This window comes from Salmo trutta, chromosome 8 (assembly GCF_901001165.1).
Source record: "Salmo trutta chromosome 8, fSalTru1.1, whole genome shotgun sequence".
NCBI lineage: Eukaryota > Metazoa > Chordata > Actinopteri > Salmoniformes > Salmonidae > Salmo > Salmo trutta.
This window is the reverse complement of record NC_042964.1, coordinates 29,027,247-29,041,585: the sequence shown is the minus strand read 5'-3', so window position 1 is coordinate 29,041,585 and position 14,339 is coordinate 29,027,247. Positions and strand designations below refer to the sequence as shown.

General features: G+C 42.9%; 1 protein-coding gene across 4 annotated transcripts in view; it reads right to left on the bottom strand.

Moving 5' to 3' along the window:
• LOC115198641 (ubiquitin carboxyl-terminal hydrolase 15) overlaps positions 1-9,046 on the bottom strand; it is a 57,465-nt gene extending 48,419 nt beyond the window's left edge. For all 4 annotated transcript variants that reach the window (XM_029760731.1, XM_029760733.1, XM_029760730.1 and 1 more), the window contains exons 1-5: positions 8,925-9,046; positions 6,685-6,815; positions 5,984-6,114; positions 3,746-3,872; positions 2,086-2,231 (exon numbers count right to left, since the gene is read on the bottom strand). In XM_029760731.1, coding sequence (XP_029616591.1) covers positions 2,086-2,231; positions 3,746-3,872; positions 5,984-6,114; positions 6,685-6,815; positions 8,925-9,013 — 624 coding nt within the window. In that variant the 5' untranslated portion in view covers positions 9,014-9,046. The remainder of the gene's footprint in view (positions 1-2,085; positions 2,232-3,745; positions 3,873-5,983; positions 6,115-6,684; positions 6,816-8,924) is intronic.
• Between the last annotated feature and the right edge of the window lie 5,293 nt (positions 9,047-14,339).

Sequence of the window (14,339 nt, the reverse complement as noted above, 5' to 3'; positions counted from 1 at the left end):
AAATTTTATTAATACTAGGCTTCACATCTGAAGACTGACGTACACTATATTACAGTCCTTGAATTTTCACCAAGCATGTGAACTCACCTGACCAGGAAAAACTCCAGAACCTACATAGACTATAATGAAATCTATGCTGAATACAACAGGTTTTGACCTTAGCGTGAAATGCTTACGTATAAGCCCTTAACAAACAACGCAGTTAAGAAAATAGAATTAAGAAATATACTAAAGTAAAAAATAAAACAATGAGGCAATATACAGGGGGTACATGTCCGAGTCAATGTGCAGGGGTACATGTTTGTCAAGGTAACTTGTACATGTAGGTAGGGGTAAAGTGACTATACATAGATAATAAACAGCAAGTAGCAGCATTGTAAAAACACGGGGGGGGGGGGGGGGGGGGGGGGAATCAATGCAAAAAGTCCATCTGGACATTTGATTAATTGTTAACCAGTCTTAAGGCTAAGGAGACTTTTGAACCTAGACTGGGCGCTCCGGTACCACTTGCCGTGTGGTAGCAGAAAGAACAGTCAATGAACAATGACAATTTTTGGGCCTTCTGACACCACCTAGTATATAGGTCCTGGATGTCAGGAAGCGTGGCCCCAGTGATGTACTGGGCTGCACGCACTACCCTCTGTAGTGCCTTACGGTCGGATGCCAAGCAGTTGCCATACCAGGCAGTGATGCTACCGGTCAGGATGCTCTCGAGGGTGCAGCTGTTGAACCTTTTGAGGATCTGGGGCCCATTGCAAAATCTTTTCAGTCTCCTGAGGAAAAGGCGTTGTTGTGCCCTCTTCACGACTGTCTTGGTGTGTCTTAGTCCTTTGACACTTTGCCTGTTTGAGGGTTCGTCCGAGGGCATAGCGGGATTTCTTAAACATCCGGATTAGTGTCCCGCTCTTTGAAAAATCGGCAGATCTAGCCTTCAGCTAGGTGCGGATGTTGCCTGTAATCCATGGCTTCCGGTTGGGATATGTACACACGGTCACTGTGGTGGGGACTTCAGATGCACTTATTGATGAAGCCAGTGACTGAGGTGGTATATTCCTCAATGCCATTGGATGAATCCCGGAACATATTCCAGTCTGTGCTAGCAAAACAGCGACTACGTAGCATCCGCGTCATCTGACCACTTCCATATTGAGCAAGTCACTGCTTTAATTTTGGCTTGTAAGCAGGTATCATGAGATAGAATTATGATCAGGTTTACCAAATGGAGGGAGAGCTTGTATGTCTGTGTGGAGTAAAGGTGGTCTAGAGTGTTTTTTTCCCTCTGGTAGAAATTAAGTCAAACGGATTTAAGTTTGCATGCATTAAAGTCCCCAACCACAAGGAGCACAGCTTCGTTTGTGGTGGTAAATAGACAGCTACGAAAAATATTGATGAAAACTCTTGGTAGATAGTGTGGTCTATACATCGAGACTAACTTAATATCAGACATCGCGTACCAGCTTTTATTGACAAATACACCCACCCCTTACTGGACGTAGCTGTTCTGTCCTGCCGATGCATGGAAAACCCTGCCAACTGTATATTATCCGTGTCGTTCAACCACGACTTGGTGAAACATAATATATTACAGTTAATGTCCAGTTGGTAGGATAGTCTTAAACGGAGCTCATCCAGTGATGGCACATTGGCTAATATAACGGATGGTAGGGGCAGGTTACCCACACGCCAACGAATTTCTCCCTGATCCACTCCCTGTATTTGCTTCATGCATTTGGGCCTCGTCTGAGAGCAATATTATATTCTTCGGGTGCGACTCATTAAAGAAAAAAATCTACATCCAGTACGAGGTGAGTATTTGCTGTTGATATCAAGAAGCTGTTTTCGGACATAAGAGACGGCAGCATTCTGTACAAAATAAGTTAAAAAAACTAGCACAATTGGTTAGCAGCCCGTAAAACAGCAGCCATTCCCTCCAGCGCCATTCCTCGTAAACAAGAGCATAGAGACTTTCCTTGTCAGTTTGCATGGTCTGGAATAATCTAGACCCTATATAACTGCTGCGATGACAGGACAGGAAATAGAGACATTAAGGTATAAATAGCCTGGTATCCAAGGGTTACTTCATACCTGTCCTTGGTGGAGTCCTGCGTCCTGTATAGTGCTGTCCGGTTTGTTCAGAGGCTCGAACGTGTTGCTCATGTACTTGCTCCACAACCTGGTCTCTTTCTCGTCTGGGATACTGAACAGTTTACGCATCTCCTTCTCAATGGTGTCTGCATCACAGGAGGTTATAGGACAAAGGTAACAAATAAGCAACATGCCACATACATTGATTATTACTATAAATTATGACCAACAAAATTAAGTTGCACCCCCTTTTTGCCCTCAGAACAGCCTCAATTTGTCAGGGCATGGAATCTACAAGGTGTCGAAAGCGTTTTCCATGCTGGCCCATGTTGACATCAAAGCCTCCCACAGTTGTGTCAAGTTGGCTGAGTGTCCTTTGGGTGGTTGACCATTCTTGATACACGTAGGAAACTGTTGAGTGTGAGAAACTCAGCAACGTTTAAGTTCCTGACACAAACCGGTGCACCTACTACCATATCCCGTTCAAAGGCACTTGAATCTTTTGTCTTGCCCATTCACCCTGTGAATGGCATACATACACAATCAATGTCTCAATTGTCTCGAGGTTTAAAAATCCTTCTGTAACCAGTCTCCCCCCCTTCATCTACTCTGATTGAAGTGGATTTAACATTTGACATCAATAAAGGATCATAGCTTTCATTTGGATTCACCTGGTCAGTCTCATGGAAAGAGCAGGTATTCTTAATGTTTTGTATGCTCAGTGAAGGTGACAAACCGACAAAACTACACTCATGCACCTGCATACTTAGGGCAGAGAATAATTGAGTGTATAAAGCTCATGCTCTGATAAATAGGCAGCAGATAAATGAATTACTTTATAGTAACACTCCCTGCTCAGGTAATTGTTGATTACTTGTGTGTGCGCTTTAGAGAGTAGAGTTTAGGCAGTTCTTGTAGGAGCGCATCATTTTGCAGTAGCCAAAAGTCAGTTTACATAAGAAGTAGACAAACAAAACAGAGTTATCAGTGACCTTCCCCTGTGATTTCACTGTTTAAATTGACCATTAAAAGGCTTGGCAATGCATCCGATTTGCATAAATTGAACAAAAGATGTTAGTATTATCAGTGAAATAACTAAGAGCAATGGGGCACAGTGAACCAAAGTATACAATCAACAAGTCATATTAAGAAAAACAGAACACATCAGGTTATAAATATACAATCCTAATGTCCGGTTAAACATTTGTGGAATTGCGCCAAAGACGAAAAAAGGAGAGCGTCTGCGCATTTCAAAACAAATATATTACTCATTAATTCTCTGTCATGTAGAAGTGAAGTGCTCCTGTACAATCACTATGACTGGTGGCTAATGGATGGGAATTCATTCATTCATTCTCTGGCTGAGAGAAGTGGCCAGTTGCTACTTTTGTCAGGTTGACTGTACAATGAATATAATGGTTCTCTATAGCTCAGTTGGTAGAGCATGGGTTCTATTCCCAGGACTATGCATACCCATACGTGCACGCATGACTAAGTCGCTATAGATACACATGTAGGCAAAAGGGCATACTGTTACATTATAAATGGCAGGTAGAAAACAGGTAGAAATTATCCATGAGGAAGAGAGAGCAGAGTTTCTTCAAAATAAATATATAATCTGCTGATTTCATTCTGTCAGGGAGAAGAAGTGTCTGCTTACCTATCGTGTCTGCTTTGCTGAAGCGTCTGGTGACTACGTTGTCTATGTAGCCGTCATCACACAGCTTCAGTTCTGTGAGGTACACCTCCACCTTGCAGTGCTTCACAAACATACCCTGTTCTACCACCTGTCGAAATATGTTGATAGTGTCTTACATCATGGCAGATGGCACAAGAAATCAACTCATATTAACAAAATGTTTGTTTCGCAAATTAAACACTTGACAATGTTAAAGTCATCTTACATGACAGATGGCATGAGAATAAAAAAGGCATCACTCAGTTACATTTTGTTCAAAGCATTTGCTGTACATGGCATATGAATGATTAATTAAACTCATGACATTGTTCCAATACAGGCAAGATTTGCATTGCTGATTGATTACAACTTGCTAAAACTCAACATTGAGCAGAGAAGCAGTCACCAACATCAAGGAAACAAGAAATAAAGAAAACAGCATTTGGCATTAGATTAGTAAAGCTCATTATTTGGGACAAATCAACAAAACAGAAACAAACTAAGAATTTGGCTACCCAGTTAATAGGCCTATCTATACACTGAAAGCATTCTAAGTGTATAAACTAAAAGCTACACTTTCTAACTCCCTTGATAGGAGCAAGACACAGACTCTTAATATAGCCCCAGAGTGTAGAGACAGGTGAAGGGTCCATTCCTATTCATTTCACACAGCCTCTCCGCTGGTGGATGGCCCTACACCACACCGTAGGGTACAGACCTGCCCTAGCCCCAGGCAATGAGACCAGCTGTAGGCATGGGTCAGATTCACCCACCACCAGACACGACCCACCGCCCCTCCTTATAAGATGAATGCCCAGCCATGTGTTCCACATAACAGAGATAAAAGTTGCAAGTCTCACAGGAAAAAAATTAAACTGACAGAAAAGAACTGTTACAAAGTTCTTGAACAGCTAGGCTAAGAACCAACGAGAACAGATCTACCCCGCCCACTCCTTTCTGCTTAGGCTAGGCCATCTCTCCCCTCACTCTTAAAAAGCCTCTGACGCTCTCAGTTTGAACTCAGCCAGCATTCCTCCATTTCAAAAAACAAGGACACTAGAATCACTCCCCAGGTGATAGCCTCAACACAGAGAACCTGAGTGGAACAGCAAGAGGAGAACCCGGAAAATCAATTCCAACCGTCTGGCAACACGGTAAAAGAACCCCCAAAAGTGAGAAAGAAAAGAAAACCTCATGCATGTTGTGTCTCATAGTTCGCTCCATGTAGCGGTGTTTAAGTCATCCAGAACGCTCTCTGAAAATAGAAACGGACAGGGCCACTCGATACCCCCAGCAACATACATGGCAAAAAGGGGAGGATCGATGGGGGGAGAAAGAAAGCACTGCAGCAGCCATGATGCCATGACTGGCTAGATTTGAAGATGCAGAAAGCCATGTCTGGGCTCACGGAAGTACAATAGGCCCAGTTACTGGCTTAACTTGTAGTCAGTTGTCAAGAGTTAAACCCAAAGTACACTGAATAAAAAAGCAACTAAATATTAATGTAGCCTACTTCCACTTTATAAAGACATATCTTCTGAGGACAACATTCCCTCAGTAAGCATCTGTGCTCTGGTCCACTTTACGTTTAAAAACCAAATAAGTCCTTATACAGCATGTATTAAAAATAATAGCTAGCATATGTGGAATACCGGTAGCTAAATTGTATCAAAATCGCATGACCAGTCCAGCTGTGTTTCTCTTGAAGAAGACCGTGACAGAGACAGCCTCAACATTGAGATATCTTACACTTGAGATTCAGTTACTAGCTGGGTAGGCCTTAATATCGATCTAGAAATCAAAGTTATCCTTTTCACAACCGTCCCAATCTGACCAGTGTTGAAGTGTATTGATCAATCCAACCCTATAGAACACATCCAAGATTTTGACAGTTAAACTCCTCAATTACTCCTCACACCACAATAAGCTCTTCGACTACAAGTAGGTTATGAACAAACAGGCCTAACGGCAACCATAGAAATATAAGTGTGTACTGAACATATTATTTTATCTCATACTATTCCCCACTTTACATAATGTACCTGTGATCTTACTGAGCTTCTCTTTCATCTGATCACTGCTGAGGCACTGGCGCTACGTGCACTGTACCTGATCAGCTCTTCCACCCATACGGTTGCTGAACATTATTCTACTTACATTTAAAAACAAGGTATTGGACCACACCAGCCATAATTAGCCACTAATGTCATCCATCCTTACCTTGCGTGAGATGGGCTCATGTCCCTCCATCAGTGCATACCAGCTCACTAGCTTATTCCAGCCTTCTGTTGGGATCAGGACGTAGTCCAGCTCATCAATGAGGTGCTCCTTGATGGCCAGAACATCCCCACCTAGTCACGACAGACAGAAAGAACAGGGTCATGTTCATTAGGCAACAGAAGAAAATGGACTGACATGGAAGGACTATCCAAACCTGGCCAATAACAGATATTCATTTTTGTTTGTTTGCCATAATGAATATGACCCAGGTTTAGTGGTGAAAGAAGGTTTACTAAAGGGTTATAAATGGGGTCATTCAATTGGGACAGCTTCAATGGTGGTAGCCTACTCATAATGGCAGATTCTCATACAATAAAACAAAGCAACAGACAGCTTTCTATAGACCAGAGGTAGGCTACCCTTGTCGATTTTCATTGGTGTTTACAGAGTCAATTATAGACCTACTTTTTCTGTCATACTTAGCCTATAGAAATTGCATGTATAACAGCCTTTAGTTTGATATGTTAGGTAAGATACATCTTGTTCACTCTAAACATCCTGTACTGCGCAAAACAGTGGTGGGTTCATCCAGACACACTGGGGATGAGTAAAAGAGCATGTTATGAAGTCACCATTTCCCCTAATCACACCAGAGATTGACAAATATTGCTTCAAAGAGGTCCAAGTGTGGTGCATCTTACCACTTGTAAGGAGCCCCGAGTTGTCCACTGGTCCAGGGTAGACATTCTGGTCTCCCATCTGATATTTGTCCCAGCTGTCAAAGCCCACATATTTCTTCCACTGTTTGAACCAGTGGCTGTCCACTAGGTACCTATGTATAACGAGCGAGAGCACTGATTATTTAGATCTGAGATCACGCTAGATTAGATCTAATAAGTTTGGGGTGATAGATTGTATCTGATAAGTACTTTTTTTTAAGAATATGTGTGAAGCTCCAAAGTACAGGCCTCGGGTTACAAAAGTCTCATTCAGATTATCTTTGTTAGAGGAGAGAAGAACTCAAAACAGAGGTTATCAGCAGCTTATGTTTTGATTAGTTAAATAACATTCACTGACATTCATTTGGAGTAATGTTAAACAAGAGGGACGCACAATATATCAGTAAGCATATCGGACGATATTAGCTAAAAATGCCAACAACGCCCCGATGTTTAGTTTAACGCCATTGTGCAAAACCGATGTCAAAGCTGACTTTCATACCTATATAGCGTAGGTAGATTAAGTAATGACGCCACGAAAAATACAGCGCTACACAGAACGCAGAAAAATACTAAGCGCACAGTTCCAACAACTAAACAAGTTCAAGTTGAGCAGTCATTTGAAAGAGTAAGATTTTCAGCGAGACAACTCAAAGGCGAAATCCATTAACCAAGACAATGGAATTGATTGCCCTTGACAATCAACCATTCTCTGTCGTCGATGATGTTGGATTTCGCTGACTGGTCGAGCACCTCAAGCCCTGGTACACACTACCAAGTAGGTGCTATTTTTCAGATGTTGCCCTACCGGAGTTACACAGTATTGTTGAAACGCACATCACTGAGCTACTTGCTATGGGCGTCACTGCTATTAGCTTCACGACTGACATTTGGAACAGCAATGTCAGCCCCATGAGAATGCTGAGTCTGACAGCACAGTGGGTGGACGAGGATTTCGTACTGAGGAAAGCCGTATTGCATGCTCAAGAATGTGCTGGTTCTCATACCGCTGCTGCCATTTTAATGGCATTTGAGAACATGTCTGAAACTTTAACACACTAACTAGCTCCATTCGAACAACTGACTGAGAAATAAGCTAATCAACTGTGTCTGCAGCAGACGCGATACCCTTTGTCATGGCATTGAAACACCTGCTCAACAAAACTGCCGACAGACCGTGGGGTTAAAACTTGTAAAAGTACTCTACAAGGGGCTGTGAATAAGCGATTCGGTGGCATTCTCTGAGCCTCTTTATGGTGTAGCCACCATGCTCGAAGCTAGGTACAAGGACCACTACTTCGATGCAGACAAGAAACAAGGTTTATGTGAAATGTTAGATACAGCTGGACAAGATGGAAACAGACAGTGCCTACCGGGGAAGAGGCCACGGACAGACAGCTGAAACTTCACTGCTTGACATGTATGATGAAATCCTGGTTGAGACTGAACAACAAAACAGCACAGCAAGTAAGTGAAATAAATAAGTTTTGATTATGTTTTACTGGTAATGGGGACACGCAAATGCCAACAAAATAACTTTCTGGTCAGTTTGTGTCAACAATTTAACTGTACTAGAATGCTTAAGGCCGATAATTTTAAATACCCGTTATCATTTTTTTGGGCAAGGAAAATATTTGGATATCGGTATGGCCAAAAAATGTCATATTGGTGCATCCCTATTAAATAATGTAAGCAATGTTACAATTATCATGAAATAGACGCTTGCTAACAGTGGGAGCTAGCCAAAAGTGAGCTAGTTGGGACACTTGATTGTTTGATACTGGCACGTTTGAGAGTGTTAGCTAATTGACAATCTAGATAATTTAGACAGGTGTTTTTCACGACTCCTCCCTGATTTGCCAGATGAGCGCACGTCACGGACAAATCACTTGAAATCAAGCTAGCCAGATTGTAATCGCAAGATCATAAAACCATTGGGGAAATAAATGTATTTTACTAACTACGTTGGTAACATAACTATGTATCTAGACAATAACATGTTGGCAAATAACTCGGTCACTAGAAACTGTGGAATGTAGCGAATCCCACTGGCTGGCTTTAACTGGCAGACTTGATAGCCAACGGTCTGACTGACTTGCTAACTGGCAGGGTAACTGTCACACCGCTCTCCGCTGGTTAGGCACTTTGACAGCCCAGACAGAGTCAGCCTGCACCCCCCCTCCCTCCCTAAGACTTTTAAAAAGTTATCGGCAAACTCTTACCAAGTATCTCCCTTTCGTAGCTGTGTTTTCAGCAGTGCTGCGACTTCTCCTCTCTGGGTATCCATATCAGCCGCTCCTCCCTCCGCCATCTTTCCTTAGACATCACCCGCTGCATGGTGGGACAGAAAAACGTCATTACGCACGTAAAACAGCCCTTTTAGCCAATCATCAACCCGAACTGGAACTCTGGCCTAGTAGATAGCGGGGAAAGCGCGACTTCTAGTGGTTCACACCATGTCCCCTGAATATTGCTACATCATTCTTGCTCTGATTTATAATAGATCTGACAATATCCATAGAATAGTACTTGGCCCAAGGACTAGACAGGAAAATACTTGAATAGACTAGAACAATACTGTGAAGTGATTGTAAAGCCTTCCCTAGTGAAGAGTGATCTCATAAATATCATAATAGCGTAGACACTGATATTACACATTTCATTTATTTCAAAACATTGTACAAAATAAATATGAATCTGTCTTTTGAAGTCATGTTACACAGAAAATTAAATCATTAAAATAATGTACACGTTTTCTATTAGTACAACGGTTGATAGATTAAATTGACAAAGGTGATACAATACATCATCGTTTAACAATGATCCACATTCTAACATCAATGGTTATTCATCTAATTTGTAAGGTACAGCTTCCTTTTCTTTACCATACCACTGGGCACACACTGGTTGAATCAAATGTTGTTTCCACGTAACATCGCCGAGCGCAGGGTTATCAGCTCGCGTCTTTTGTGTTGGGTAAGAATTTGCTTCACTGATTTTCTTACTTCGTCTCCAGTTGTAGCTAGCGTCACAAGGCTAGCTACGGAGACTTAGTTGCAAGGCTTTTCTTCTTGGAAGGGTAGAATTACTAGTTTGCTCTCTCGCCGGCGTTGACTAGACATTGCTTATTGGCCGAGAGCCATGTTTTTGTTCGTCGCTAGACCAACATAGCGCTAGCTTCCTTTGGCTAACTTTGTCCTAACTAACTAGGCAACTAGCCCACGTAGCGAATGCTAGCTAGCATTGCTTCTCCGCGTCTATGTACCGAAAGGTCCTTGTGTCTTCAACACTTTCTGTACAGGCATTGAATGTTAAGTTTATACTACTGGTTTACCAGGCCAATTTGATGTTGGAGATGCACAATCTCAAATCGATTTGCAAGCCTGACCCAGACCTTTGGGATGAGATCTGTGCTGTCACAGACGCCAACCTCCGAGCCTTCAGGGGTACTGTTCAAGGATGTAGCCGTGCCATGAGCCTTGCAGTGGTAAGGGAGAGAGCTTTGTGACACAACCTGTCTGACAGGGAGAAAGCAGATTTCCTTTACGCATCTATTGAGCCTAAGGAACTGTTTGTGCCAGTTGCCACCTCCATGTGGCAGAAGTGTGGAGGAGGGCAAAGCCTTCAACTTCTCTCTGCCCGTAAGACCTGGGAATTATGGCTACCCCTCCTAATGGAAGAAGGAGCGCCCGACCTAGGGGTACGCCCCCTGCGGCAGAGAGGGGCAGCCAACAGTTCACTCTGGGTTCTGGCCTGCCTCCTCTCAGTTGGACAACAGAGGGGGACAGGCACATATGGCCACTACTATGCACATCTGTGCTCCTAAAACCCTTCCCTTTGTGCAGCAGCTCAGTTTAATGTTTTTGCTCTCAAGGAAGACATAGGTAATCCACTCTACCCTGTTGCAACAACACACACACTGCAGGAGACGCACCTCTGGGGGTGAACACGCTTGCACACCCTTGGCCAAGGGCGTTGCTTTACGCTTTTCCTCCCCTCAGCCTCATCTTGGTAGCCTCGCGATGGCAGCAAGGCAATACAACGAGCCTTGTCAACTCCCGTTAGGCAGGGATCTGCTGACCTAAGCAAAAATAAGATTTTCCACCCTCACCCAGAAGTACTGGCCCTCTGGCCCTGGTCCATGAGAAGATACATTTGGATGCAACAGGCTTCCTTCCCTCTTGTCATTGAGATGATCCAGAGTGCTAGGTCCTATTCTACATGCTCACTGTATATAAATAAGTGGTGGGTTTTTGAGAAGTGGTGTGACCAAAAACAGATACTTTACCAATGCTCTGTATCCAAGGTGTTATGCTTCTACGTGGATAGAGGGAAGGCTTTCTCAACTGTTAAGGTCTATCTAGGCGCTATCTCGGCCTGTCATATAGGCTTCCACAAAAACACGGTGGGAAAACATCCTCTGTCATGTTGTTTCATGAAGGGCGCATATCCCTTACGTACAGTTCCAAAGCCTTTAGCCCTGTCATGGAATTTGTCTATTGTGCTTAAGGCTGTTTCACAGCAGCCTTTTGCGCTGTTTGAAAGCATGGAGATTAAATATCAGCCTTTTTAAGACCACTTTACTGGTCGCCCTTATGTCCTCAAAAGCGAGTGCGTGAGCTACATGAACTGTCAGTTCACAATTCATGCCTGCAGTTTTCCCGGGGCTTTTCCAAGGTCACCTTGTTATCCAAACCCGCTTTTATGCCCAAGGTTGGCGACAATTAAAATTGTCTCGCCTTGGAGCTTGTGGCTTTCCACCCGCCTTTTTATAGAAGAGGAGCGGCTACACCGTTTGTGTCTAGTATGCGCGTTGCGCATATACTTGGATAGGACAAGAGCTTTGCGCAAGACTGACCAAGTCTTTGTGTCTTGGGCGCCTCCCTGCAAGGGGAGGCTCCTCATCAACGGTTGTCTCCTTGGATTGTGGAGGCTATTATATTGGCCTATAATAGCTATGGGTTGCAGCCTCTGGAGGGTGTAAAGGCTCGCTCCACCAGAGATATGGCCACCGGTTGAGCACTGTTCAAGGGCATCTCCTTGCAGGAGATTTGTGATGTGACTTGTTGGGCATCCCCTCATACTTTTGAGGTTCTACCGACTAGATGTCACTGCGCCTTCATTGGCTCATACTGTCCTCGGTGTCGGGGTTGATATTGAGACTGCCTGGCTTCAGAGAGCGTGTGCGATATGGGACTTGGCCATATCCCACAGTGAGATGTCTATACAAATAATTTAAAGAGAACTTAAGGTGACTTGTGTAACCCCAGTTCTCGAATAAATATTATGAGCGTGACATCTCACCACATTCCCCTACTTGCATGCGTGTGAGGAAGTTTGTCACGTTCAAGAATGATCAGATGTATGAGGGCAGGGGCTCCCTCATTCGCCATGCGACCTGTGTCCAACAGTTGTGTATAATTGGTCCTTCGAGCTACTTATTCTGGTGAACCCCACAGTTAGATGTCTCACCCATATTATCAGAGAAATGGGGTTTAGCAAGTAACCTTAAGTTTCTCAGTCCAGTGTTTTTATGAACATTGTTTCATTCCTCTATGATACAACATGACTACTAACATTGTCTCAATCTACTCAGTCCATTATGCTTTATTCATTTTTCTCATCTTCTCTGCAGCGCATTCACATTCTCCTCCAGCCCTCTAACGACCTACCCCAAACCAAAAGAGAACAGGAGAGGATGCTGGCGCGAAGGAGGCATGGAGCCAGTAGGGCTACCAAACAAAGATGGCTACCTCCCAGTGGGGGTGAAGGACTCAAACTGCTAAGAAGACCCCAGTGACAGAGTTGACGTGACTAATTCAGTCAATTTAGTAATTTGGGAAATTAACTGAAATTCCAATTGTAGAATTCAAGAGAAAGTGCATCAGGCAGCCAGATAAGCAATGAGAGAGGAACAATCGTCCTCTTTTACACAACAAATGTGCTTTCAGGCATAAAACAAGACAACTGTTTCAATTACAAAAGCTTTCTTGTTGTTCAATGGACACTGATCTACATGTGTATAATATTGTCTGTATATTGCCAAGTGATAGATTGTTGTTAGGCCTACTGTATAGTATTCCATATTGCATTCAAGGAATCATCTCACAGGGCACAGACATCAATTCAATGTCTTACACGTTGGTTAACACCACACCTGTGAATAGTCAAACAGGAAAACAGATCAAGTCGGGTGAGTGGCTCTTTAGTATGAGTGGAGGGGCTCCCTAATTCGCCACTCGACCTGTCCGTCTTTGACAGAAGTGTCTGATTGGTCCTTCGAGCTACTTAGGATTTTCTGGTGAATCCCACAGTGAGATGTCGAAACAAATAGCTAACTAATATTAATAATGTGTATTATATTAGTGTCTAATTTACGAACAGCAGAATTTAGGCACATACAGTAAAGCATCCAACCAAACATTCATAACAATGATTTCAGATTCAGTTGACATAAAAAAAAATGGCTTTTGGTCTACAATGCTTTTGTAATGTTACTATATTCTGTCACACATCATTCCCCTCCATTGTGCTCAAAACCTATACTATATCGATAGATACACACATATACACACACACACACACACACACATATATATATATATATATATACACACATACAACTGTAAAGTTTGGTGGAGGAAGAATAATGGTCTGGTGCGGTTTTTCATGATTCGGACTAGGCCCCTTAGTTCCAGTTAAGGGAAATCTTAACACTACAGCATACATTCTGGACGATTCTATGCTTCCAACTTTGTGGCTTATTTATTTATTTATAAAGCAGTTTTTACATCAGCAGATGTCACAAAGTGCTATACAATCCAAGGTCCATACAGAAATGGTTTGTCGAGGGGCGCTAGTGAGCAAGCCATGGAGTAGTTCACGTTTTTCCGAGCTACTGCTGAAATTTCGTTTATTTAATACTTTCTTTGTGCTTTGACCTAAAAAGCGTTATGAAACACTGCCTTTGAATGATGTGCTTTACTTTGTTCAACTTTTATATTTGTTTTAATGCGTAAATGGCGCATAACCTGTAAAAGTTTAAGTTCAGCGGAGTCACTGACAAAAGAGAAAACTCTAGGCCCAAGACGAGGAGCTCGAGTTCTTCAACAAGTGGGTGTAGCAGCTCCGCCCCTCAGCTCGGCAAAAAAATGAACACCGAGGATTTGAAGGCCGAGATTCTTGCTGCCCTCAGAGCAAACATTTCATCTAAGAACTCAATGAGGCGCTCATTGAGGATTTTAATTTTATTAAGTCGGAGTTACAAGAAGTCAAGAACTCACTCACAAAGCATACTGCAATGGTTCGTACTAAACTGGACAGAAAACTCCAACATGGAACAAGGCTTGTCAACATGCTCAGACGACACGACTATGCTTCAAACCATGGTTAAGAAGCTCGAAACTTATGGGGCTAGCCTTAAGGAATGCATACATTTACAAGGTTATATGCAAGATCCAATATCAGGATCAAGGGTGTAGCTGAGGACCCGGGCTCAAGTTCTACTTCATCGGTCTCAAAGTTATTGAAGGAAACTCTCAAATAGGATAAAGAGGTCCTTGTAGACCACTCACAACGGGGCTCCCAAGCAAGAAAGCCTGGTGGAAATCATTGGGTCATTGTGGCTAAATTACACT